Source organism: Lepidochelys kempii, chromosome 21 (assembly GCF_965140265.1).
Source record: "Lepidochelys kempii isolate rLepKem1 chromosome 21, rLepKem1.hap2, whole genome shotgun sequence".
Taxonomy (NCBI): domain Eukaryota; kingdom Metazoa; phylum Chordata; order Testudines; family Cheloniidae; genus Lepidochelys; species Lepidochelys kempii.
In genome coordinates, this window is record NC_133276.1 from 10,442,783 (window position 1) to 10,466,038 (window position 23,256).

General features: G+C 51.8%; 1 protein-coding gene across 8 annotated transcripts in view; it reads right to left on the minus strand.

The window, feature by feature from the left end:
* The window catches only part of GRM4 (glutamate metabotropic receptor 4), a 233,381-nt gene that overhangs the window by 58,767 nt on the left and 151,358 nt on the right, over positions 1-23,256 (minus strand). For all 8 annotated transcript variants that reach the window (XM_073319848.1, XM_073319851.1, XM_073319846.1 and 5 more), the window contains 3 exons: positions 19,737-19,872; positions 13,982-14,136; positions 7,309-7,449 (listed from right to left, as the gene is read on the minus strand). In XM_073319848.1, coding sequence (XP_073175949.1) covers positions 7,309-7,449; positions 13,982-14,136; positions 19,737-19,872 — 432 coding nt within the window. The remainder of the gene's footprint in view (positions 1-7,308; positions 7,450-13,981; positions 14,137-19,736; positions 19,873-23,256) is intronic.

Below are 23,256 nucleotides of genomic sequence, written 5' to 3' on the forward strand. Positions count from 1 at the left end.
TGTTTGAGATGACCCTTGCAAACCACCTCGATACACTCGTCATGCACAGACGCAGGCGATGCAGGCCCCCTGTTCAGACCCAGAGAGCTGAAGGCAGATTCTGTGGTGCAGGCAAAAATGACCCGATGAAAAATAGCTCTGTAGCTGTTCCAGAGAGTGGACCCCGCGAGTCGGGTGAGCTACATCTCATCTCATTTCACACTTGGCGTCTTTTACGTGACCCTGCTGCCTTTGCAGAGACGTCAAAGTCCTGGGCCTCCCCCGGTTCCTGCCTCCGAGGAGGGAAAGAGATTTCAGTCTTACCAGCTGCAGCCAGGCTGATGGGGGGACATCGCCCGTCTGGGTGCAGACAGAGCAAAACAGAAGTTATTTTGGTAAACGGGGTGCAAACCACATGTTTCTCAATTGAGCCAATTGTCAGGGTCACACATCTAGGAACAAAACCGGTCGGCCATTCTCACATTGTGGGGGACTCTCTCCTGGGAAGCTGAGACTCTGAAAAAGACTTGGGGATAATCAGCTGAACACGAGCTCCCCGTGCGATGCTGTGGCTAAAAGGGTTAATGTGATCCTGGGATGCATAAATGGGGGCATCTTCAGTAGGAGTACGGAGGTTATTTTACCTCTGCATTTGGTATTGGTGTGACCACTGCTGGGATAGTGCATCCAAACTGGAGACAGCTCAGAGAAGAGCCACAAGACTGATTAAAGGATTAGCAAACCTGCCTTACAGTGCTAGACTCAAGGAGCTCAATCTGTTTATTTTAACAAAGAGAAGGTTAAGGGGTGACTTCATCGCATTCTCTAAGTACCTATGTGGGGAACAAATAGTATAATGGGCTCTTCAGATCTAGCAGAGAAAGATCTAACATGACCCAACCACTGGAAACTGAAGCAAGACAAATTCAGAGTGAAGAAATGTGCACATTTTTAATAGGGAGGTTTAATTAACCATTGGAGCAATGGACCAACGGTTGTGGTGGATCCATCATCAGTGGAGATTTTTAAATTAAGACTGGATGTTTTTCTAAAAGACCTACTCTAGCTCAAACAGAAATTCATTCAGGGAACTCCTATGGCCTGTGCTATAAAGAAGGTCAAACCAGGTGATCACAGTGGTCCCTTCTGGCCTATCATCCAGGAATTTAGGAAACCAGACCCTTGGCATAAGAGACGGAACGGAGGTTGGGAGCAGGCCAAGCCGGGGCATTGCAGGTTGTTCTGTAGCAACAGTTTGCTCAGCCAAAGCGTGAATGAGTTCAGAAAGGGGACAGGGCGACTGGCCTGAGATAGGACGGGAACGGAAGGAATACGTGGTATTTCAGGGAGTCTCCGAGAGGCATATAAAGACACTCCCACCCAGGAAAAAAGAAAGAAAAGCTACTGGTAACTCAGGGTTCTTCAGTAATTATTACTAATCTAGGAGTTATGGTAGCTCCTGCATGCCTCCACAGAGATCTGGGCCACACTGTGCTGAACATTGTACAGACTCTGCCTCAAAGGCCTGACAATGCAAGCAGCCAAGACAGAGGTTGGCAGAAAGTGCACATTGTTACCTGCACTTTACAGACAGGGAACTGGGGCAGAGAGAGAGATTAAGGGGCAGATTTTCCAAAGCGCCCCCTCCCCCCGGCTCTCTTGAAAAATCCAGCCCCAAGGTCATCCACGAAGTCTGCGGCCGAGCCAGAATTGGAACACAGATCTCCCCGACCTATGTCTTAGCCCTGAGACCATCCTTCCTCGTGTAAGCATGTTCCCTCCCCCGGGTGAGCCGCTCACTGTGCACGCGCATCATGCCGGGCTACGACGGGGTGAAATACAACCAAACTGGAAACCCCCACAACTGTGAACCTGTGTAAGTTGATCTGATCACATGGATGGAGAGGAGCAAAATACCAGTTAGATTTCATGGGTTTCCACTCCAAAGCAGGAGCCTCTTCAAGGGAAATGGGCCCAGTTAAAAAATGGTCAGGACTTAATTGAGATGAAGATCCATTTACACCTTGAAACAGGCAGAAATTCTAACCTTGGTGCAGTTTGGTGCAACACCATCTGCCTTGCTGACCCCCCCACAAAAACCAATGTCCCTGAATCACAAAACAGCTGTGGGCAAAACCACACCTTTTCCAAAATTTCACACCCCCTCCCCCGCACCCCAATCAACATTTTCAGCACCACCCAGCACAGCCCGCCCTGTGCGGGGCAGGCTGGTAGAGACAGACTCACATCCCTGCCCTGCTAGGTTCCCATGTGGCATGGCACTCCAAGAGTTAAGATAGTTTCCCGTTGGGGCTCATAGGTGAGCTAGCAGATGTCCTGAAATCTCTCCTTGTCTCAGTCTGAAAGCCCAGCTGTTATCTGTCTTCCCCCAGCACCAGGCAAGCAGTAAATCTCTCCAATCCTTCAGTAAACATGTCACCTCCTTGAGCCTCCAACCGTCACCTCAACGGCAGGGCTGTCAACAAGACAGATTCCCTATTTGCCTTGTTTACTGCTTTCATCCCTAGCTGGCCAGGGCTAAAAATGCAGATGGTCACATGAGAAGGGGTGGTCAGGGTGGTGGCTGAGTGCCAGAGTCCTTTGTGATCAGGGACAGGTAGGGACCCAGGATGGGATGCACACCACTGGTTGGAACAGCCCCCAGCTCCAAAAGATGATGGGGCCCGATTCTCCCCTCACGCCTGTGTCACTTTCACTCTGGAGTCTCTCCTGCTTTACGCCAGTGCAAGGGAGAGGAGAATCCATGCAAACGCACACCTTGCCTTCTAGAGGTGCAAGGAGCGCCCTTGGCTTCCATTCTGCTGGGGCTTCCTGGGCCCTTTGAGAGCCCCGCCCTCCCAGCACAGAGGGGAGAGCAGGCTTATACCAAACAAGCACCAGATGCATTTGGACTCCCCTGTAACGCCCATGGGCCTACAGTCCATACCAGGGCAGCACACAATCAGATACCAATATCTAGACTAGGCTTCAGACTGCCCATGGGCAGGGGCCATGTCTGCCTCTATTCTGTACCACACTGACACATCGCCCCTGCCAGCCAGGGAAGACATGTTTTCCTGGCTCTGTCTACAGCAGAGGAAACTGAAGCTCGGAAAGTAACATTTTCTAAAGTGCTTAAGTGACTTAGGAACATCAATCCCAATGCATGCTGGGCTCCAAGCAGCCAGGCGCTAGCCTGGCACTGAACGGTCCCAAGTTCCGCTCCCTTCTCTGCCACAGACTACTTCCAAGTGTGACCTTGGGCCAATCATTTAGCCTCCTTGTGCCTCAGTTTCCCATCTGTACCCTGGGGGTAGCAGCCCTGCTCTGCTTTACAGGGGTGTCGGGAGGATAAACACATTAAAGACTGTGAGATGCTCAGATAGGAAGGTGACGGAGTCAGATAAGTATCTTAGAAATCTACCCTTCCTTTAGCCCCCAACAGCCAAACATGATCAATTGGGCAGAGGGCACTTGAATCCTCCTCTACAAACCCATGGGCCGTAAGCCAGGGCCAGACTGAAAAGAGGGTGCTTTCCCTCTAGCCAGCAAGCAGAGGAAGTGGCAAAGCACAGGCAGGGAAGACATGCCTCTCTCTCTGACTTTCCTGAGACGTGCCCACGCACAAACACGGATGCAAAATGACGGATTCCCTGGTGCTTGCCACTTTTTGCCTCCAGCACCCATTAAAATATTTCACTCCATAAAACTATTTAGACTCGCGGGGAAATGCAATGAAAAGTTGTTAGAGGGGGAAAAAAAGAAACCCCAGAGATACTGGCTGCCATGTAAATGATACTGAGTCCTGGAGCCAGGGGCACAGAAAGTGACTGGAGCCCTTTATCTCCAGTCTGTCACACTGGCTCATGCTCCTTGCCAGATGCCCCATTGCAGCCGCATTCACAGTGGTTCAGTGTTTGCTATGGGGCAGGGAGCTAGACTGGGTGCTTTACCTGAATGCCAGAATCCTCAGCAAGCAAAGTGGCCCCCGGCATGGGGCCAGATCCTCAGTGGGTGTGAATCAGTGTGGTTCCCTCACCACGGCCAGTTTATGCCAGCTGTGGATCTGGCCCGAGAGGAAGCATTAATGCTAACCCAGATCAGGGCCATCTTAGGCGTGTGGCTGGAATCAGTTTGAGGGTACACTGGAGAGAGGGTGAGATCATTGTTTGGGGCCACAGAGCGTAGGAGGACAAGGTGGCTGTGATTCTCAGTGGCCCCCAGGCTCCTTCACACACACCCTGGGAGCGTGAAGGGCACTTGGAGGAAGCATAAATGTAATTTATACCAGATTTAAGGCCCCTTTGTGCTACCGGAGCGGCATAAAGGGGCCTTGGTGTAAATGGGAATCAGACCCTTGCAGCACGGTGAGTCAGGGAGAGAGGGATGGGAAAAGGCAGGGCCAGCAGACACACAGCGAGTGGGCTCATACTCAGCTGTTGTAAAGGGATGAATCCTGCGGCACTGCACCGGTTGACACCAGCAGGGAAAGCGGCCAGCCAGCTCTCAGGAGAGGTGAGTGCTGATGAAGTTCCCTTACCCCAGCCCTGCAGAGAATGTTTGCCCACCTGCTGCGGGCACATGCCTCTGCCCAGACCCACCTGTAGGCGGGAATAGAGGCTCCGTGCTCCATTCAGCCCTTGTTCTCTCTACCGAGGCTGCTGTCGAGCTAGACAGATAGTGCCAGTTGTGAGGGCGGCTTTTAGCTCTGGCCCTGCAGCGATGGGCACGTAGTAAATGCATGTACTCAGACAAACCACGGTACTGCCCTTTGTCCAGCAGCGTCTGTGCTGAGAGCTCCCAGCTCGTTCCGCCAAACAGCTTGCGGAAGCATCACTAAACCAAATTCCAGCCCGGGGGTGGGGGATGAAGTGTTCCCTGCCCTATCTCCTGTCCCCTTTGCAACATGCATGAACATGCTGCCAGAATGCGAATGGTCGACACGGTGCTATCGATCAAGGCACGACCTCATTGCTGCGAGTCATACAGAAAATTAGCTGCTTACACCAAAGGACCTACAGGCAATCACAGCCATTCACAGGCAGAAGGAGGGGTCACCCAGTCACCCGTTGCAGCTTGGGCTCTCAAGCCTTGGATGGGTTTGAGAGCCCGAGCCACAACATCCATACTGCTAACGTTAGCACCCTAGCGCAAGCCCCACTTCCACAACTCGGTCTACCGCCCTGTCAAGACGCAGTATAGACATGGCCTTGCTGAGTCTGGGGTTGAACTTGAGCAGTTAACCCATTAAATACTGAGTTGCTGTGACTTCACTCCTGTTTTAACTTCAGTGTTAGCCATTGTGGGTTAAGAACGTGCCTTTTATTTGCAGGGCGGACACACGCTGCATGGTGGTGGGTCTGTGCTCCCAGAAAACAGCGCCAAGCACCTCATTGCCTCTAGGTGGAGCAGGTAGAAGGGACACGGGGATGATGAGAAAAACAGAGCACAGCAGAGAGGGATGGAGTGAGAACGAAGGCACACACATTTCAGTGGGTGTGAGGGGGTGTGCAAACAAGCACATGTGCAAACATCTGAGTGTGTGTGTATTAAAGCATGGCTGGGTGCGCACTCACATACATGCAGATGAGTGTGATTTGTACAGTGGTTACAGCAGATCTGCGTGTGGCACATAGAGGCTACAGCATATGTGTGTGCATGGAGAACACCATGTGAAGGTGCATATGAGTGTGAGACTATGCTCACAGTCATGCCCAGTGCACCGCTGAACTGACAGTTTTCGAAAGAGCCCCATGTCTGTCTGATCTGGGTTGCTCGCCTGGACAGTTTTCGAAGCATGGTCTACTTGAAAGACACGATGCAACTCACGCTGTGGCATTCCCAGCTGCGTGTAAAGCATTAAACACTGAACAGGAGCAGAGGGGGCTAAGAGAGATTCCTGGCTGTCAGCTCCCATTTCAGAGGAGAATCAAAGGCAGCTCCACACCAATAGGGAGCAGAACTAGGCAGATCTGAGAGGCTGGAAGAGGAAACCAAAAGGAAAAACATTTTTAAAGCTGCTCCAAGTAGTATGAATGTCTTGAATATTTTCTATCATCTAGTGGGCTGGAGGCACATTTCCATGGTGCTGCCTCCCTACCCGGCACAACTCTCTAACCTGTTTGAATGCATTTTTTAAATAACCCATTTTAAACGGGTTTTCTCAAGGCAATAAAAAAGAAGACACCAACGACTCAGAGAGGGTCTGTGCAGATAAGTCTCGCTGATGCTGCGGTGGTGTAATAGAAACTTACGAGCAAACAAGAGGAAGAATTAGTGCAAAGGGAAATTAATGCCTAAGGGAAGGGCTGTTTGCTGGGAAGGGGACCTTGAGGAGAGAGCAGAAAGGCCCCCAAGGGAGGAGAGGGGAACTGGAAAAGGAGCTCTAGGGATGTGGTTAGTTAAGTGCAATCTATGCTATTTTACTGCTCATGGGAGATGCGGGATTCCACAGCTTCCCCACCCAGCAGACAACATATCCCAGTCCTGCCCTGCCACAACCCCTGCTATTCCTGTCCTGAGCCCCGCCTGCCCTGCCAACGTACGTCAGTCCTGACCAGCAGCCCTCCCTGCTATTCCAGCCTCACACCTTCCACCCTCCTCTGCCAATGCACATGGCTTACAACCCATATAATACATGCCTGCTTCTCCAGTCCCTGGCTCCCAGACAGTCCTCCCCATGTATCCTAATCCTGACCGGCAGTACCTCCTCGCTAGCCACATCCTTCGTTCCGGCCCAGCTCTGCTAGTGCACCCTAAATTTGATCTACAACACCCCTGCTATTCCAGCCCTGGGCTCCCCACACAGCTCTGCCGATGCACCTCAGTCCCCACCTACAGCACCCCCGGATATTGCAACACTAGACCCCCCCCCACACACACACCCCCCTCTGCCACATCACCTCTTTCCAGCCCCATCCTTCTGATCGTCTCTGTAGGGTAGAGATCGTGAGAGCCTGAGCCCAACAGCACTGGTAAGGGTACGGTTCATGATATGCACAAATGCCCACAGAGTTGTATGGGTCATAGGATGGCAATCTAGGCCCTGTTGCATGAGTCCCATTTGACCCCAGATGTCCAGGGCTGTCTCATCTCCCCTTACCCAGCAGAGTGACCCATGAACACCAATGACAAACCCCACCGGGCTTCTTCCTGCTGCTCCTGTTATCTTAGCAGGCTGCTCCCATCTAGTTTCACCTTCCCTCCCTCCCTGGATACCACAGCGCCCCTTGTTACCCGGTCACAAAGGGCCCCCTTCTGCCCTTCCTTCCGGCGCTGGCCTTATGGGGCTTCGCTCCAAACCCCTCCCGTTCCCACCTCGCCTCTTACTTGTGCATTTCTTGATGTTGCTGCCCTTCTTCAGCGCATGCCGACTCAGCTTGCAGTGGAAGTTGTCCTCCCAGAACTCAGCAAACCAGATGTTCCGCCGGTTATTGTCCAGCGTCCGGCTGGAGAAGTATCGGTCGAAACCTGCCAAGGGAACAGGAGAGGGAAGCGTGAAATCCCAGAGCCAGCCGGAACAGGCGCAGCTAGGTCTGAAACAGGCTGGAGAGGGAAGAGGCAAGTGGGTGAAGGGACCATTCCAGGCAACCACAAAGATCCAGTGGGCAGAAAGTGACAGAGTGGCTAGGGAGAGGCATCATCGCAGGCTGCAGTGGGAGATGAAAGCCTTCAGCAGCCCCTCCCATCTCTGCATTCTGCAAGTCTGGACCCAAGGGTTGCATGCACTGGGGTAATATTTAGGCTATTTGGCCAACTTGTAGCTTAGAATGAGGGAAGGGAACTGGGACCAGCTGGGACAGGCTCTGGGAAGGGAGGATTCTGGGCCGGTTGATATAAATGGACTTTGGAGGCGTTGCCATGTTTTACACCAGCCAAGGATCTGGCCCTCTTGAGTATATGAGAGAAGGGAGGAGAAGACCTGGACTTGGATATTTCACAGAATCATAGAAATCCAGTCTGTAAGGAACCTCAGGAGGTCATCTAGCCCATCCCCCTGAGCCGAGGCTGGGCCAAGTAAACCTAGACCACCCCGACAGGTGGTTTGTCCAACCTGTTCTTAAAACCCCACAATGACGGGGATTCCACAACCTCCCTAGGTCACCTGTTCCAGTGTTGAACTATCCTTAGACTTCAAAAGGTTTTCCTAATATCTACCTTCAATCTCCCTTGCTGCAAACTGAGCCCATTGCTTCTTGTTCTACCGTGGGCGGACATGGAGAACAGTTGCTCACCTTCCTCTTTACAACGACCTTTTACTTAGAAGGCCTGTTATCAGGCCCCTCCTCAGCTTTCTCTTCTCTAGACTAAACTTGCCCCCGTCTTTCCTCCTATGTCACGTTTTCTAAATCTCTTACTTTTGTTGTACTTGTGGCACCTTAGAGACTAACCAATGTCTCTAAGGTGCCACAAGTCCTCCTTTTCTTTTTGCGAATACAGACTAACACGGCTGCAACTCTGAAACCTTACTTTTGTTGCTCTCCTCTGGACTGTCTCCAATTTGACCACAGTTTCTTCAAGTGTGGTGCCCAAAACTGGACACAGTACTCTAGCTGAGACCTCACCAGTGCTGAGCAGAGCAAAATGATTACCTCGCATGTCTTCCCTATGCCACTCCTGTTAACTGACCCCAGAATGACATTTGCTGCAGCATCACATGGCCAACTCAGTCATTTAGTTCTTCACCGCAGCCCACAGATGCTTTTCTGCAGTACTGCTGCCAAGCCATCTATTCCCCCTTTTGTATCTGGGGATTTGAATTTTTTTTCCTTCCTAATTGAACTACTTTGCACTTGTCTGTCTTGAGTTTCATCTCGTTGATTTCAGACCCATCCTCCAATTTACCAAGATCATTGTGAAGTCTAATCCCTGTCCTCCACAGTGCTTGCAACCCCTCCCAGTTTGTGTCATCCGCAAGTTCAATAAGCGGACTCTCCACTCCCTCATCCAAGTCATTAAGGAAACTGAATGCTATTAGACCCAAGACAGACCCCTATGGGACCCCATTAGATAGAGTCTCCCAGTTTGACAGCAAACCATTGATAACTATTCTTTGAATATGATCTTTCAACCAGTTGTGCACCCACCTTATGGTAATTTCATCGAGATCATATTTCCCTCATTTGCTTATAAATGCAACAGCATAAATAACCCACAATACTTCCTACATCCCCCAGTGGGCAAGATAAGGTTACTGCAAGCAGCTTGACACGAAGCCTTCCAGAAAACAAAACAAAAACCCCAGGAGTGTACTGGCCCAGTACATGCAATTGTGTCTCCTTGAACCGCTGCAGTAACTCTGCAGCTTATCTCACAATTAAGGTTTATTTCCCCCACACTCCAACCCCAAAACTGGCCCTTTTATGCAACTGCAGCTCTTGGAATGGATTCTGGGTACAACCACATGGGAGAAAAACCTGTACTAGACCCTCTGCCCTCCCCTGGAATGAGCCATGAGAATAGTATCTGCCAAGGCCCCATCTGCCAATGGGTGCCATTGGGATTAACACATAGGGTCAGATCCTGATGTCCCCTTATGCAGGCCCAGAGAGAACTGTTGAGGTCCCACTGCTTATGGGGGCAGGATTCCAGGAGCCTGCAAAGGGAAATCAACCCCATTCCATGCCCCCACAGAGCCCATGGAGGGAGGGCTACCTCCACTGAGGATCCCGAGGGGATGTGGGAGGCAGGAGAGAGGTAAGGGAGGACCTGAGGCAGATGTCAACCCCTCCACGGATCAGCTAGAGGGCTGCTGTACCGTTTAGGAGGGAGGGTTTCTTCTCCCCTCCCAGCCCCACAACCTGGTGGCTTAGGCTGTCCATTAAGACGGTTTCCCCCAATGCATGGGATGCAGGGGACAGAGTGTAGGTAGACTCTCAGTCGGCTTTTGTTACAGTCCCTTGCAAGAGGCAAGAGCCCAGATAAAGGAGGGTTGAGAGAAAGCCCAGAAGAGGCTGGGAACAGCAGGTAATTAGGCAAAGCAGTGGTGGAACAGAATTCAGTGCACCAAGGTGCAAGGCACGGCATGCTGGAAAGAACAATGTGAACCACCGCTACACAGTGATGGGGTCTGAATTACCTGTAACCTCTCAGGGAAAAAAAAATCCAGGTGCCATTGTGGAGGGGTCTGCTCTCTGCTTTGAAAAGCCAGCAAGAAGCATTCGAGGCACCGAGAACAAGACGGGAAAGATTAGGGCATTATAGGAACTGACAGTACCATTCTCCCGCTATATGCCATGGGGCAACTCCCCAGCGGGTGCAAACTGGCACAGCTCTCGCCGTCAGCGGAACTACGCCGATTTACACCGGCCGAGGATCCGTTCGGTCACGTAGTTAGTTGTGCTGACTTTCTCTCAAAGGAGAGGGCAAGGATGATTAAAGGCATCCGAGTGGGAGAGCGCAAAGGGCATCTGAAGCGGGAAAGAAGAAAAATGTGACAAAAGACAAGCACGATGGAGGGGCTGAAAATAACGCAGAGCACAGAGAAGGCCAATCAGGCTCCTGTTTCGCTGATTTCCCCAAGAGCCCCATGACAGATGGTTCAAGTGCTCAGAACCAGCAGCTGGGGCAGATGCTGGACAGAGCTTGGCACACACGCTGCTCCGTGGAAAAGCCAGCCCAGACGGTGGGTTCTGCACATGTCGAAGTTTGCTGGCCCTGCTGCGCAGCATTCTGCATGCCCAGATCTCACAAAGGCAGAGCAGTGTCGCCATTTTACAGACGGCGTAAATGAGGCACCGTAAGGAGACGCAACTGGCCCACGGTCACACAGCGAGTTGACAGCAGCATTAGAACCCAGGTCTTCTAGTTCCCAGCCCTCAACCTTACCCCCCCCCCGGCAGCCTCCCATTTGTCACGCCGGAGTATGTCTCCACAGCTGCTGGGAGGGCACTTCCCAGCGCAGGCAGACATACACACACCACGTGGCCACGGCAGCACAACTCAAGCTAGCCACCTGAGCACAAGGCCAGTGATACGAGTCAGGTCCTGGCTCTCTGCCTCCCTTTTCTGTTTCACCTACCTTTGAAACACCAGGTCCAGGGAAAGGCACTATCTTAGAACATCAGGGTTGGAAGGGACCTCAGGAGGTCATCTAGTCCAAGCAGGCCCAATCCCCAACTAAATCATCCCAGCCAGGGCTTTGTCAAGCCTGACCTTAAAAGCTTCTAAGGAATCTTGTCACCACAGTGCCCATGTGACTCCCCTGATGTCAGTGGGAATCGTTTCGTTCGTGCAGCGAGACAGACGCTGATCCTTGGACCACACGTCAAAATGCAGGTCCCTGGGGTAGCATCTGCCCCCAGGTTCCGATTCAAAGATGCCACAAAGCGTACGCAGGTCTGGACACTGAGGGCCCCCTGCTGTGCCCCTGGCCCTTTCACCCCATTGCTCTGCAGCCACTGCTGCAAAGGGCAGAGAGCATCAGTGTCCCGCCCCCAAGCCTCGGGGAGCAGCCGTCAGAAGCTTTCAGCACATCAATGCACTTGGCGGTTCGGTCTCTAGACGAGTTAGTGATTGACGGTGGGGAGCGTAATGTGCCCTGACAAGCTCTGTGTCTCGCAGGCATTGTGCTGAGCAGGGAACAAACAAGGGAAAGGAAATTGGAGTCTTCAATGTAATGGGGAGCTGCTGCCCATGGGAGAGGCAAAGAGGCCCATGGGGGATACAACGCAGGACCTAGTAACCACATGGCTTCATATAATATTGATCCCCTGAGTTAGGGGTACTCAGCAGATCCCAAGCTCAGATTCAGACCTAGGGTTTCCCAAAGTTCAAGGGAGCGCTGGGAGCCAATGCTTTGGTTCAGATCATTATAAAGGTGGAGCCAGCCACAAGGCACCCAGCCAGATCTGGCTGGGACTGGGAGCTTCAGGATCTTTGGCTCAAGAGCTGAGGAGCCACAGAATAATTATGCTTTAAAACAGTTATGCTGTGATGGCAGCAGGATATGCACTGGCCAAGTCAGGAGCTCTTCACACTACACACACCCCAGTTGCTGCATCTTCCACCCCACCCATCTCTGCCCCTCTCGTGGCAGCTCCTGGAAGGGGAAATCCCAGCCACTCCACTCTTATGCCACGCAGCAGATGCAGGGAGTGCAGCTCCCAGCACTTCCCGCAGCGCTAACAAGTTTGCACAACATCCTGTGCACTCCCCAACAACTAGTGCTCTGCTCAAGTCTTGAGCATAACGAGTGGGGCATGGCTCAGCCCCCGGAGCCCTGAGGGTGGCACGGAAGGCTCCAGCCACGTGTGACTGATGTCAAGTATCACTGATGGATCCGCTGAGTAAGATATCGCCCTTTGCTTCGTGCTCTAAGTTACTCAGTCATGTTGCAGAGTGCTATTAAACAGCTGCCCTCTTCCACTGCAGAGGTGGCTGCATTTCAGTGGTGGGCGGTCACTCCTGTGAGATTATGTTGTCCTTCCACAACACCTTCTATCCACATATCTCACAGCACTTTCCAAACACTCAACTAGTCCTCCAACCCACCCAAAGAGGCAGGCATTAACATCTCTGTTTTACCAGGGGGGGTGTATGGAGGGGGGAGCGAGGAACTGAAGAAAAGGGAAGTAAACTGATTTACCCAAGGTCACACAGCCAGACAGTGGGAGAGCTGTGAATAGAACCCAGGAGGCCCCCCTGTGCTCTAACCACTGGACCATGATGCCGTTCAAAAGGCCAGATCCACAGTGCTGCTGGCAAGGGCCCAGCTGAGGGTCTGGCCCACAATCTGCAAAGCTCACAGGGGTCTTTATGCTGCCGGGGTTCTTGTTGCTATCACAATGCTGTGTGACGGTGCCCAGACTGTCATGCAGGAGCTTCTTATTGCCATTCTCCATGATGGCAGAGGATGTACAGAACCCGGGAAAGCTGCTGGCTTTGCAAGCAGTGCCTTGGCAGGGTCCTGGTCTACGTTACCACCTCTGACAGAGGCTGAGCAAACACCTCGGCCAAAGAATTGGGACTGCACCAGGAAGGGGGAAAGGGCCTCAGCCTCAGCACTGAGCAGGGGAGAGCCAGAGTGGAGCCGTATCCCCCATCTCAAGGGAGCTAACAAGAGGGGGTGGCCCCTTTAAGGCTGAGCTGGTTGGGCATGGAAGATGGGGGTGTTTCAAGCTTCCCAAGTGTGAATGCTTTCCTGGATGGGGAGCCTGGCATTAGGGTAACGGCCCTGCTAATTGTGCAGCTCTCACCCTGTGAGGAGATGCCCTCAGCTAAAGTTCAGCGGCCACCCAACCAGAGCAAACGAATGATGATACTTTACTGAATAATTCACTGCAATACTCCTGATAATGCCTTCATTTGCCAGCCTTTCATCCACTTCGCTTGGGATCCATCACTCACCGTAAAGCTTCAGAATAATTACTGGGTTCTTCGAAAGGAATTCTCTAAGCCGAGCACGTGAGAGAGAGGGAGCCAGAGGCTCTCTGCATTCTGGAGCGGCACAGAAATCCATTTTCAGCTCTTCCTCCTCCCCTAGGGACTCTGCCTAGCACCCCTACCAACGGGGCACGGAAATCCAGTTCCAGCGTTCTTCCTCCCACTGCCCAGGGCTACATCTAGATTTCTTCCCAGGTGGGCACTTGCCTTATTCTCCTCGCTATTCAAAGGTCATTGCATGATCAAGGGAGTCTTCCGTCTTTGGGCGCTCCTGCAGCTGCACCAAGGTTTGTGTGTCCGTGTGGAATGGATTCTGGACTTGCCTCTGCTTGGTGCAATTGCAAAGGGGAAAGGAGAGATCATAGATGCAATGGTATAACCAGGTGAGTTGCAAGGCAGAGGGGACAGGCAGCTGGGCGGAGGGAATGGGGTGGCACAGCACAGTAGAGTGGACAGGCAAAGGTACTGGATGAGCCCTACGGCAGAGAAGCAGTAGGGCTCAAAATGGAAAAAAATAAAGTGACGGTACTCACCCCAGTCCCGCCCACTCTCTTAGCTCCGCCCACAAGCCTACCCTGAGACACAGCCGGGGGGAGCTGCAGACTCCAGTCCCACGTACCTTTGACAGACACACGCTTGGGCAGGATGGTGACAGATCCCTCGGCCACCTCCTCTAGGTGGAGCACAGGGGAGATTTTGGAGCCCCAGCTGTCTGAGCCCATCCAGATGAAGTGCCCGGTCTGGTTGGCTCTCTTCGCCGCCTCCAGCACCCTCCTGTGCAGAGAAAAGCCAAAGAGCAGGTTCTGAGCTCGTAGACTTTGCACCCAGGTCAGTGTGGGAGAGAGAAAGCAGGGGCATGATCGAGCACCTGAATCACTCTAAGGAATGTTTTCTAAGCCTATAATCATTCTTGTGGCTCTTCTCTGAACTCTCTCCAGTTTATCCACATCCTTCTTGAATTGTGGGTACCAGAACCGGTCATAGTGTTCCAGCAGCCGTCGCACCAGTGCCAAATATAGAAGTAAAATAACCTCTACTCCTACCTGAGATTCCCCTGTTTATGCATCCCGGGATTGCATTTGCTCTTTTGGCCACAGCGTCACACTGGGAGCTCATGTTCAGCTGCATATCTACCTCAACCCCCAAACCTTTGCAGAGTCACCGCTTCCCAGGAGAGAGTTCCCCCATCCTGTATGTATGGCCTACATGCTTTGTTCCTAGATGTACACATTTATAGTTAGCGTATTAAGACACACATTGACTGCTTGCCCCAAGAGGCCCAGATCGCTCTGAATCAATGACCTGTCCTCTTTATGGGGAAGACCCTGTCAATACAGCTGTTGATTAAAAAGTGATTAAGGGAACACAGGTACTTGGCAAAATAAACATCCCTATATAAATGAGCAGGTCGGGAAGATGAGCATCCCAGGGCCCTGAGGCAGTTACTTCTGGGAAGTCCCAGGAAATGGAGGAAGCAGCGGAGGATGGGCGATTGTGTGTCAGGAATCAGGGTCTGCAGCAGAGCTAGTCTCCAGGCTGCCTCGTTAATACAGCTGGCTGGCAGCAGGCTGCCGGATTAGCCACAAAACCCGACTGGCTGCAGAGGTCAGCAAGCTGGCTCATAAGCTTGCTGGCTGAACCTCGCTGGCTTCTCAACACTCATGCTGCTTACCACAGCACCTGCTCTCATGTTACCTGGTTCCTGCTGCCTCTGTCCTGCCCTTTCCTTGAATCCCTCATTGCCTGCTACCCTGCTCACTCCAGTTCCTGCCCCGGTCTGACCCTTGGCTCTGGCTCCTGACTACGGCCTCTGGCTCGATCCCCTGGCTCTGGTACCCAGTTTCTACCTCCAGGTTTTCCCAGTGGCTTTGGCTCCCGACAACTGACTACAACACTGACCTGGCCACGAGGCCTGCTGCCCACTCCCACCACAAGGCTAGACTGACCTCACCCTGGTCAGCTGACGTTATGGTACCAGTCTTTGAGGGGAAAAACAGAAAGCCTGGCAATTACTGTGGTGTGAGTCTAACTTCAACCCCCACAAAATGATGGGACAAATATTTATTAAAATTTAAGTCGCAAGAGGAGGGACCCAGGGACTGGGAGCTTCAGGATCTTTGGTTCAAGAGCTGAAGAGCCACAGAATAATTATGCTTTAAAACAGTTATGCTGTGATGGCAGCAGGATATGCACTGGCCAAGTCAGGAGCTCTTCACACTCACACACACACCCCGGCCACTGCATCTTCCACCCCACCCATCTCTGCCCCTCTCGTGGCAGCTCCTGGAAGGGGAAATCCCAGCCATTCCACCCTTATGCCATCCCCTTTCCTATCACATACACTGTCTATCCCCCTTCCTGCCATTTACCCCTACCCGTCTCCAGCCCTTTTCTGCCTGCCTTCACAGCTGCTGGGCACAAGTGCTGCCCAGGGAATGAGGTGAAATCTCCACTCCCTGTTCTGACTAGACCCAGTCCTGCCCTGCCGTGTGCTGTCCCTTTGCACAGACACAAAGGGAGCAATGACATGCTACCCAGTTAGAACGGTCCCCACCCTGCCCAGGATGGAAAGGACTGTGCCAGCAGCAGGCCAGGGGAGAAGGACACCCTTGGTATTTAAGCAGGGAAGCGCTGCAGGCAAGAGAGTTATTAAATATTGCAGAGCGTTAGGCAATCAGTGGAAAATTCATTGAATAATTTACCCTGCCCTGTCCTTCCATTGGTGTCTGCCCTGTGATTCTAACCCAGCCTGCAGTGCAGGCATGTTTATGGCCGGTGGGGCAGCAAGGCAGGAGGGATGCGGTGCAAGTGAAAGAAAGGAAGAGGGAGGGTGGATAGAGCAAGTGAGGGGCAAGAAAAGGGGAGAGCCAGGAGGAGGAGGAGAAAAGATACTGAGCCTGAAAGTGGGGAGGATGCCAGAGGGAGATGGCCCTGACCCACAGAGCATGGGGCTGGGGTTCATGCCCATCTCTAGTGAAGAGAGATGGCAGTAGGCCATAGCAATGGGTAAAGCGAGCAGGTGAACTAGGGCACTGAGGTGAATGTGCAGCCAGCGACAGGGAACTGCATTGTTCTGTGCCTCTCCCGCCCCAGCTGAAGCAGCGGCATGAAATGTGCAGAGGCCCCAGCTGAGCATGCAGCCAGCCAAGTCCCCGACTCCACCACACGGCTGCAGCTTCATCGCCCCCTCCCGAGGGAGCTGCACAGAGAGACTGGCTCTCCAGCCCTATTTGCATACGTACTGAAGGTAATTGAATTCCCCCTTTAATTACTGAACATTAGGGAAAATCAGGTTACACAGCAGCAGGCTGGAAAGGCTCCAGCGCTGAGGAGGGGGTTTCTTGCAGGCAGGGAAGCAACTCGGATCAGCCTCGTGAGCCTCTGGAGTGAGAGAAATGTTCCTATCCATGCCAGTGCAACCACTGAACTGGGCACTGCCAGATGATCAAGTGCCACTCAGGCAGCCAGCCACTGCCAAACTGCTGGTGATCCTTGCCACCCAGCACCACCCCTCTCTCCCCAGCCTCGATCCTCAGCTAGTGCAAACTGGCATCTTTCCACTGAAATCGACGTAGGCCAGCGAAGGATCTGATCCGCGGACTTTGACAGAACGGTGCCGACTTACACCCGCTGGGGGGGGATTTCTTTGAAATGTTCTGCGCCATGATTTTTATTGCATGGCCCTCAGGTACATTGTAAGCTTGGGGCAGGGCCTGCATTCCTCCAGGTGTTTGTGCAGACCCTGAATCTCTGGCCTGGTCTCACGGATTTCGGCCTCCCAGGCCCTGAAACGCGACCTCCTTATTCTCTCCAACTCCCTAGAGGGCTTGATCCTGAGAGGCACTGAACATCTTTGCCTTCCAGCAATGTCAGGAGCACTCAGCATCCAGCTGTCTCGGTCTATCTAAGCTCTTATAACAGGGCCCATCAACCTCAGCAGCACCTCTGTCCTCTCCTATTCCCCTTACTTGTCATCATCTGCCCCTTCTCCCTCTTTTCCCTGCCCTTCCTCCCCCATCAGCCTCTATCTGCACCACTGCACAGGTAACTAGGGGGGCCCTAATCCAGAGCTCACTGATGAGATGGACTTCATCGCCTTTTGGATTGAGCCCTAGGTGCACTGTTGGGAAGAGAATTGAGGAAACCCCCCCCCAACCCCAGTTGTTTCTCATTAACCATAAAGGCAGATTTATGACTCACACATCCTATGTCAGGGATTTAATTACTTACTACCCGAGTCCAGATGGCATTATTATATTTGTTTTAAAAGCCACACTCCACTGAGCCGCAGGGATGCCGAACATCTGTGACCAACGCTAGCTGCGTTGCCACTTCCCTTGCTCCCAGCACCGGCTCCCCTGCAGTGCGGTGACAAGCACAAGGATCGCCCAAGCTGGATGGGAGGGTCAGCAAGTGGCACAATCCCAGCCCAACCACGGGACTCAGACCAAGTGGCTTTGGGAGGGAGTTGGAGGCAGCTGATGCACACTGGTCTGGCTGTGGATTTACTTCTGTTGGTTCTTTCCACTTGGGGTATAGGACCAGCTCCTAAGTGAGTGTAAATCGGGGTCATTCTGTTGAAACCAATGAATGGAGCTACGCCAAATGACACCTGGCCCTTAGATGGTTTCTGTTGCGGTCCAAATACAAGACAGCACAAAGCTTTAAGCAAGCAAGCAGGCTGGTCTGCCAACGGGCTGCTCCTGTCAGCTTTCCACCCTCTCCTTTATTCTCTCTCTCCCCCCGCGCATTACATTCTCCAACAGATAAAAGGAATACACTGGCTTTGTTTAACATTCTTATTTACCAATTTCTATCTACCACATTCCTTGCTCTCGGGCCTTGAGCCCAGTCCTGGGAGACTTCCCATGGTTCATGTCATCTGGGCGAGATTCCAAGGTTCATGCCCTTGAGAGGAGCCGTGTGTGCACTGCTCCTACACAACACTCCGGGTGTGCCCTGAATGTTGCCAAGTGCATGAACCTTGTATGAATGCTACAGGTTTCCACCATGGTTTTTATTCCAGGTCTAAATTAAACTATAAGCTCTTTGGTGCAAGGACTGTATTCTCCTGTGTCTAGCACCTACCACAACGGGGCTCCACTCCTGACTGGGGTCCTGGCATGCGACCACAATCCTAATGAAAGATGATTAGTTTGGTCTGTCTTTGAATTACCCTAGTACTTACGAACCCTAGTGAAGAACCAAGACCGCCTTGTGCTAGGTACTGCACAGCTTTGTGGCAGGCGCATTACAAAAGGGTTAAACACCCATGCCTGGGCTAACTCCTCAGCTGGTGAACGTGGGTGCCGCTCCATGAATGTCAATTACATCAGCAGGGCAGGTGGCCCATCAAGAATAAGCGAGCTGGTGCTGCATGCATCTCTACTGATCGGTAGGCAAGGGGCCAGCCCCCGATCCCATTTACACTGCTGTAAATCGGGAGCAATCCCACTGATGTCAGTGTCGTTCCCCTGGTGTAACAGTGCTGCATCTGACCAGCAGTGGGTATCAGGCTGCTGCCGCACAGGAAAAAAACAAACCACATTTTCCAGGTGTGTACGTGTGTCAATGAGTGCTAGTGGGAGGTAATTCCCCCTTTACACACACCCCTCGCCTGGGTAAACGTTTACAAACCCCTGTTTAATGGTGCTTGCCATTTACACAGCAAGGTAAATCCCGGATTCCTCAGCGCATAAGCGAGCGAGCGTAAATGTCAGGTTTTCAGACATTTCTATTAAGGAGGGAAAAGAAACTTGGATCGTTTGCATATCAGATGTAAATGGCTTTAAAATCTCTGTTTACCCACATTTACATAATGTTTGCTGATTAATAAATTAGACACTTACAAAAAGCAGGTGTAAATCAATGTGAATCATTAGGCTCCGTAAACATTGTAAGCCACCATATGTCACCTTGATTTGTCTGCTGCCTGTAATCCTGCAGCTCCCCACTGCACGCAGGGATGGAGTATCTTCTTGAGGGACTCAAGTGGAGCTCCCAGAAGCTGAGGACCCCAAAACTAGCAGCCCCTTCTGGAAACATGGGTCTAAATGACTTGCCCGAGGTCACACAGAGTCAGTGGCAAAGTCAGGAACAGAATCCCAGAGTCCTGACTCTGGATTGCTTCTCTAACCATTAGCCCCCACTCTCCTCATTATAATTATGTAACCTCTGCACCAAACACCACCAGCGCTGTGACGTGGCCTGTAAAACAGGCTACCGGGTCCATGGAGTGCTAAGGAACTGTAGGATACACGGCGGGGCAGACAGCATCGGGAGATACCAACACACAGAGAACCTTGTGTTCCCCCTCCTCGCTTCATGTGGTTTGCCCCCCACACCACCCCTAGGCCAGCCCATTATCCACTCACCTGATATCATCCTCGTTGGCAAAGATGATGACGGCCCGAGCATGGGAGGTCTCCAGGAGACGGCGAATGATCTTATCGAACTCTCCCGCCTTGGGCTCCCGAGGTATCTTGACAGACTGGGCCACGCACACTCCCCCTGCGGGCAGACAAGACATGGCACATTTAGACATGCCTTCGAACCGGCCGGCCCTACTCAAGCTCCCTTTGGGGGGATACGTAATTGCTGGGGGGCAGGAAGGAGGGCTCAACTCTTGGGTCCCACATGCTTGAGATCGACACATCTCTGGAAGCAGCTCGACCCTGGAAATGGACAAACCTCAGCACCCCCTCCAGTGCGGGACTGGAGCATATGGGATTTGCATTGCAATTGCCTGTGTGGAATGCCGGTTATTTATAACCCAAGGAAACCAGCAAAAGACCAGCGTGAGGCCATTTAACATGGGTAGGGGAAGCAATTGCCAACATGCTCTGTATTACAGCAGCACCTAGAGGCTCCAGTCAGGATCGGGGCCCCATTTTGCCGGGCGTTGCACAAACACATAGTGAGAGACTGGCCCAGCCTGTAGGAATCTAGGCCTACATGGGACCTACATAAATTATGGTTGTAAGGAAGTTTGGATGTTAGCATGAAAAACAGGCTCCCAGCATGAGATCAAAGAAAATAAAATCCTGAGAAAGAAGAATTGCTGAGTTAACTTTGCAGTGACCCGGGGAATACCAGCGTTATCATTTTTAGGGCTGGGGCGGAAGTAACAGAAACAGAGAGCGTGGTTAACTGGGAACCTGCTTCCTAAAACTCCCTCATCTAGCTTTGGTTAAGGGTCAATAACCAGTAGTAATATCACGTGTTTATTATAGCGTATACAAAGCAAGGTTTTTTAGGGGCTTTTTAGCAGAGCTTTGCCTCACCGTCTGGAGTCATGCCATGATGCAAGGTGTCTCCCGGGCCTGAACCTGTTGTAATTATGTTGGCCAGCACTTATAGGTGTGTTGTTGCTAGGGCATAGAAGGCCGTATATGCTTGTATTGATATTTTGGATGTAACCAGCACCAAGTGGCCTTTGAGACTAACAAACGAATGCATGTGTGGAAACTGAGTCACGGTAATGCTTCATAACCTCCTTAGGATAATTATTGCCAACATTGCCCCAAAAAGCTCACCGCCTAAGCAGACCAGGCAGACGGCAATGGGAGAAGGGCAGTACGGCCATCCCCGTGTTATGGGCCAGGAACTGAAGACGTGGAGAGATGAAGTGATTTGTCCCAGCGAGCCAGTGGCAGCACCAAGAACTGAGCTCAGATCTCTTCTCCTACCCTGTGTCTGTTTGGTGTATAGACTGTAAGATCACTGGGGCTGGGACCATCCTTTACTCTGTGGGTGTCAGAGTAACAGCCGGGTTAGTCTGTATTCGCAAAAAGAAAAGGAAGACTTGTGGCACCTTAGAGACTAACCAATTTATCTGAGCATGAGCTTTCATGAGAAGGGCCATGATCCACGTGGGGCCTCTGGATGTTACTGGAACAAACAACAATCATCACAGTGCCGTTGTGAGCGTTTGAGCCCTTCCTCAGCCAGAAGTACTGGTGACTTCCACAGGGCTCTCTTTCTCTCCCCTCCTTCTGCACCAGGGGCTGACACCAATGGGCCCCTAGTGCTCCGAATATATTTGCTCAATGCGTTCTTCCCTCCTATGACGCATGCCCAGGAAGAGACAAAAATCTTCCCATTATTTCCACTGCCGCAGATTGTTTTTTCACACATCACTTTGATTTGTATCATCCTCCCTTTGTCGTGTTGCTCCCTCCGATCAGCCGTCTCGAGAGCTAATCTCTACCATCCACCTACTCCTTTTATTATCTGTCATTTCAAGCCATAACCGCTCTCTCCCCTCCTCGTCTCAATTCTTCGGCAGTTCCCCTGTCTCCGGCGTCTCCTCCAAGCCTTCCTCTGCATTCACCCTTTCCATAATATCAGATCTCGAGGGAGCATCCCCTCCTTGCTTTGCCACTCTTCATTCCTGCTTCCCAAACAGCTTTCAGCTGAGCTCATCATTTCGCATTCTCCTTTTTGAGTCCCTGCCCGGCTTCTTGCAAGTGTGTGTGTAAACACACCTTCTGGATTTCAGACCTATTGCCTGAGGCTTGGCCCCTTAGGGTTCGAGCTCCCTGTCCTCCCAGAAATAGGCATCACCAGTTTAGCCCCTACTCTGGTTAGTGATGGAGCACAGATGTACTGTTCTAGTTACATAATGGCTCTGGAATACTATGGCAATGGGGCCATTAGAAATCCATATAATGTACGTACAATTATATTTGTATTACGGTAGCACCTAGGTGCCCCAGTCATTGATCAGGACCCTACTGTGCAAGGTGCTGTACAAACACAGAACGAAAAGCTTACAATCTAAATCACGGGGCCAAATTCATCTCAGGAGCAACCCCATTGAATTTTATGAGATGGGGTTGGCTTATAATCCACAGTTATGTCAGGTAGGCTAATAAGGGCTTTCCATCCTCATGCTCCAGGCCCCTGTTTGGGTCAGGAAAAAATTGAACAAAAGAGCTCAGTGCCCATTTAATGCACCAAAATAAGCGGTGGCAGGTTTCCAGCAGGGCTCAGTTCATGGGCTGCTGAGCTCTTTGAAAAAGATGGCCTTGATTGTGGGTGCAGAATAGCCAGCCCTTAGGAACACTAGGTGAAATTCACCCCAGCACGAGGCCCATGTACCAAGTCCTAGGAGTTTAAATGGTGCAAGGCCTCACGCTGGCACCTCCATCCAGGGGTGCATTTCACACCTTGCAAGGGTTTCCTGTATTCCCTTGAAGCATCTGGCCACATTCACTGTAATAGACAGGTGACAGGACCAGATGGTTCTCTGACCTATTCTGCGATAGCAGTTCTTCCACTCTTCCCTGGACTAGAGTGACCGCTTGATCACAGAGATGGGAGCTCTGCAATCCTACTCACCAAGCCAGCTGCTGAGCATTTGAAATAGCAGCTAATTAAAACTTAAAAAAAAAAAGAGAGAGAGAGAGAATGAAAAGAAAATTGGATGAGTAACCATGCTTCTGTCTGCTGGGCTTTAACCCTGAACGCCTGCCAGCCCTGGCCCCGCCAAAAGCCAACGGCTCCTCACTGCAACTTTTTGGCAGGCACCAGTAAAAAAAATGGAAAAGAGATGGGAAGAAAATTAAACATTCCAGGACCTTCCGGATATAACTGATGGTCTCAATTTGCATAGTAAATGACACGGCTGATGCCTCGCCTGCCGCTGAAGGATCCCCGCTTAAGCAAAGGTCAGAGTAATTAGCACACAACTGCCATTGCAGAGAGATTTCCCAGAACTCCTGTCATCCAGAGAGGACAGTCCCCTCCTCCAGTTGAGAATCTGGCAGCTGTGCAGCAGGGGAATGACAGCAAGGGAACAGCAGAAGGCACGGGGATGCAAAGGAATTCTTAAACCAGAGCATTCATCCAGCTGGCTGGGGAGCTCCCAGAGCCAGAGCCAGATCCTCAGCA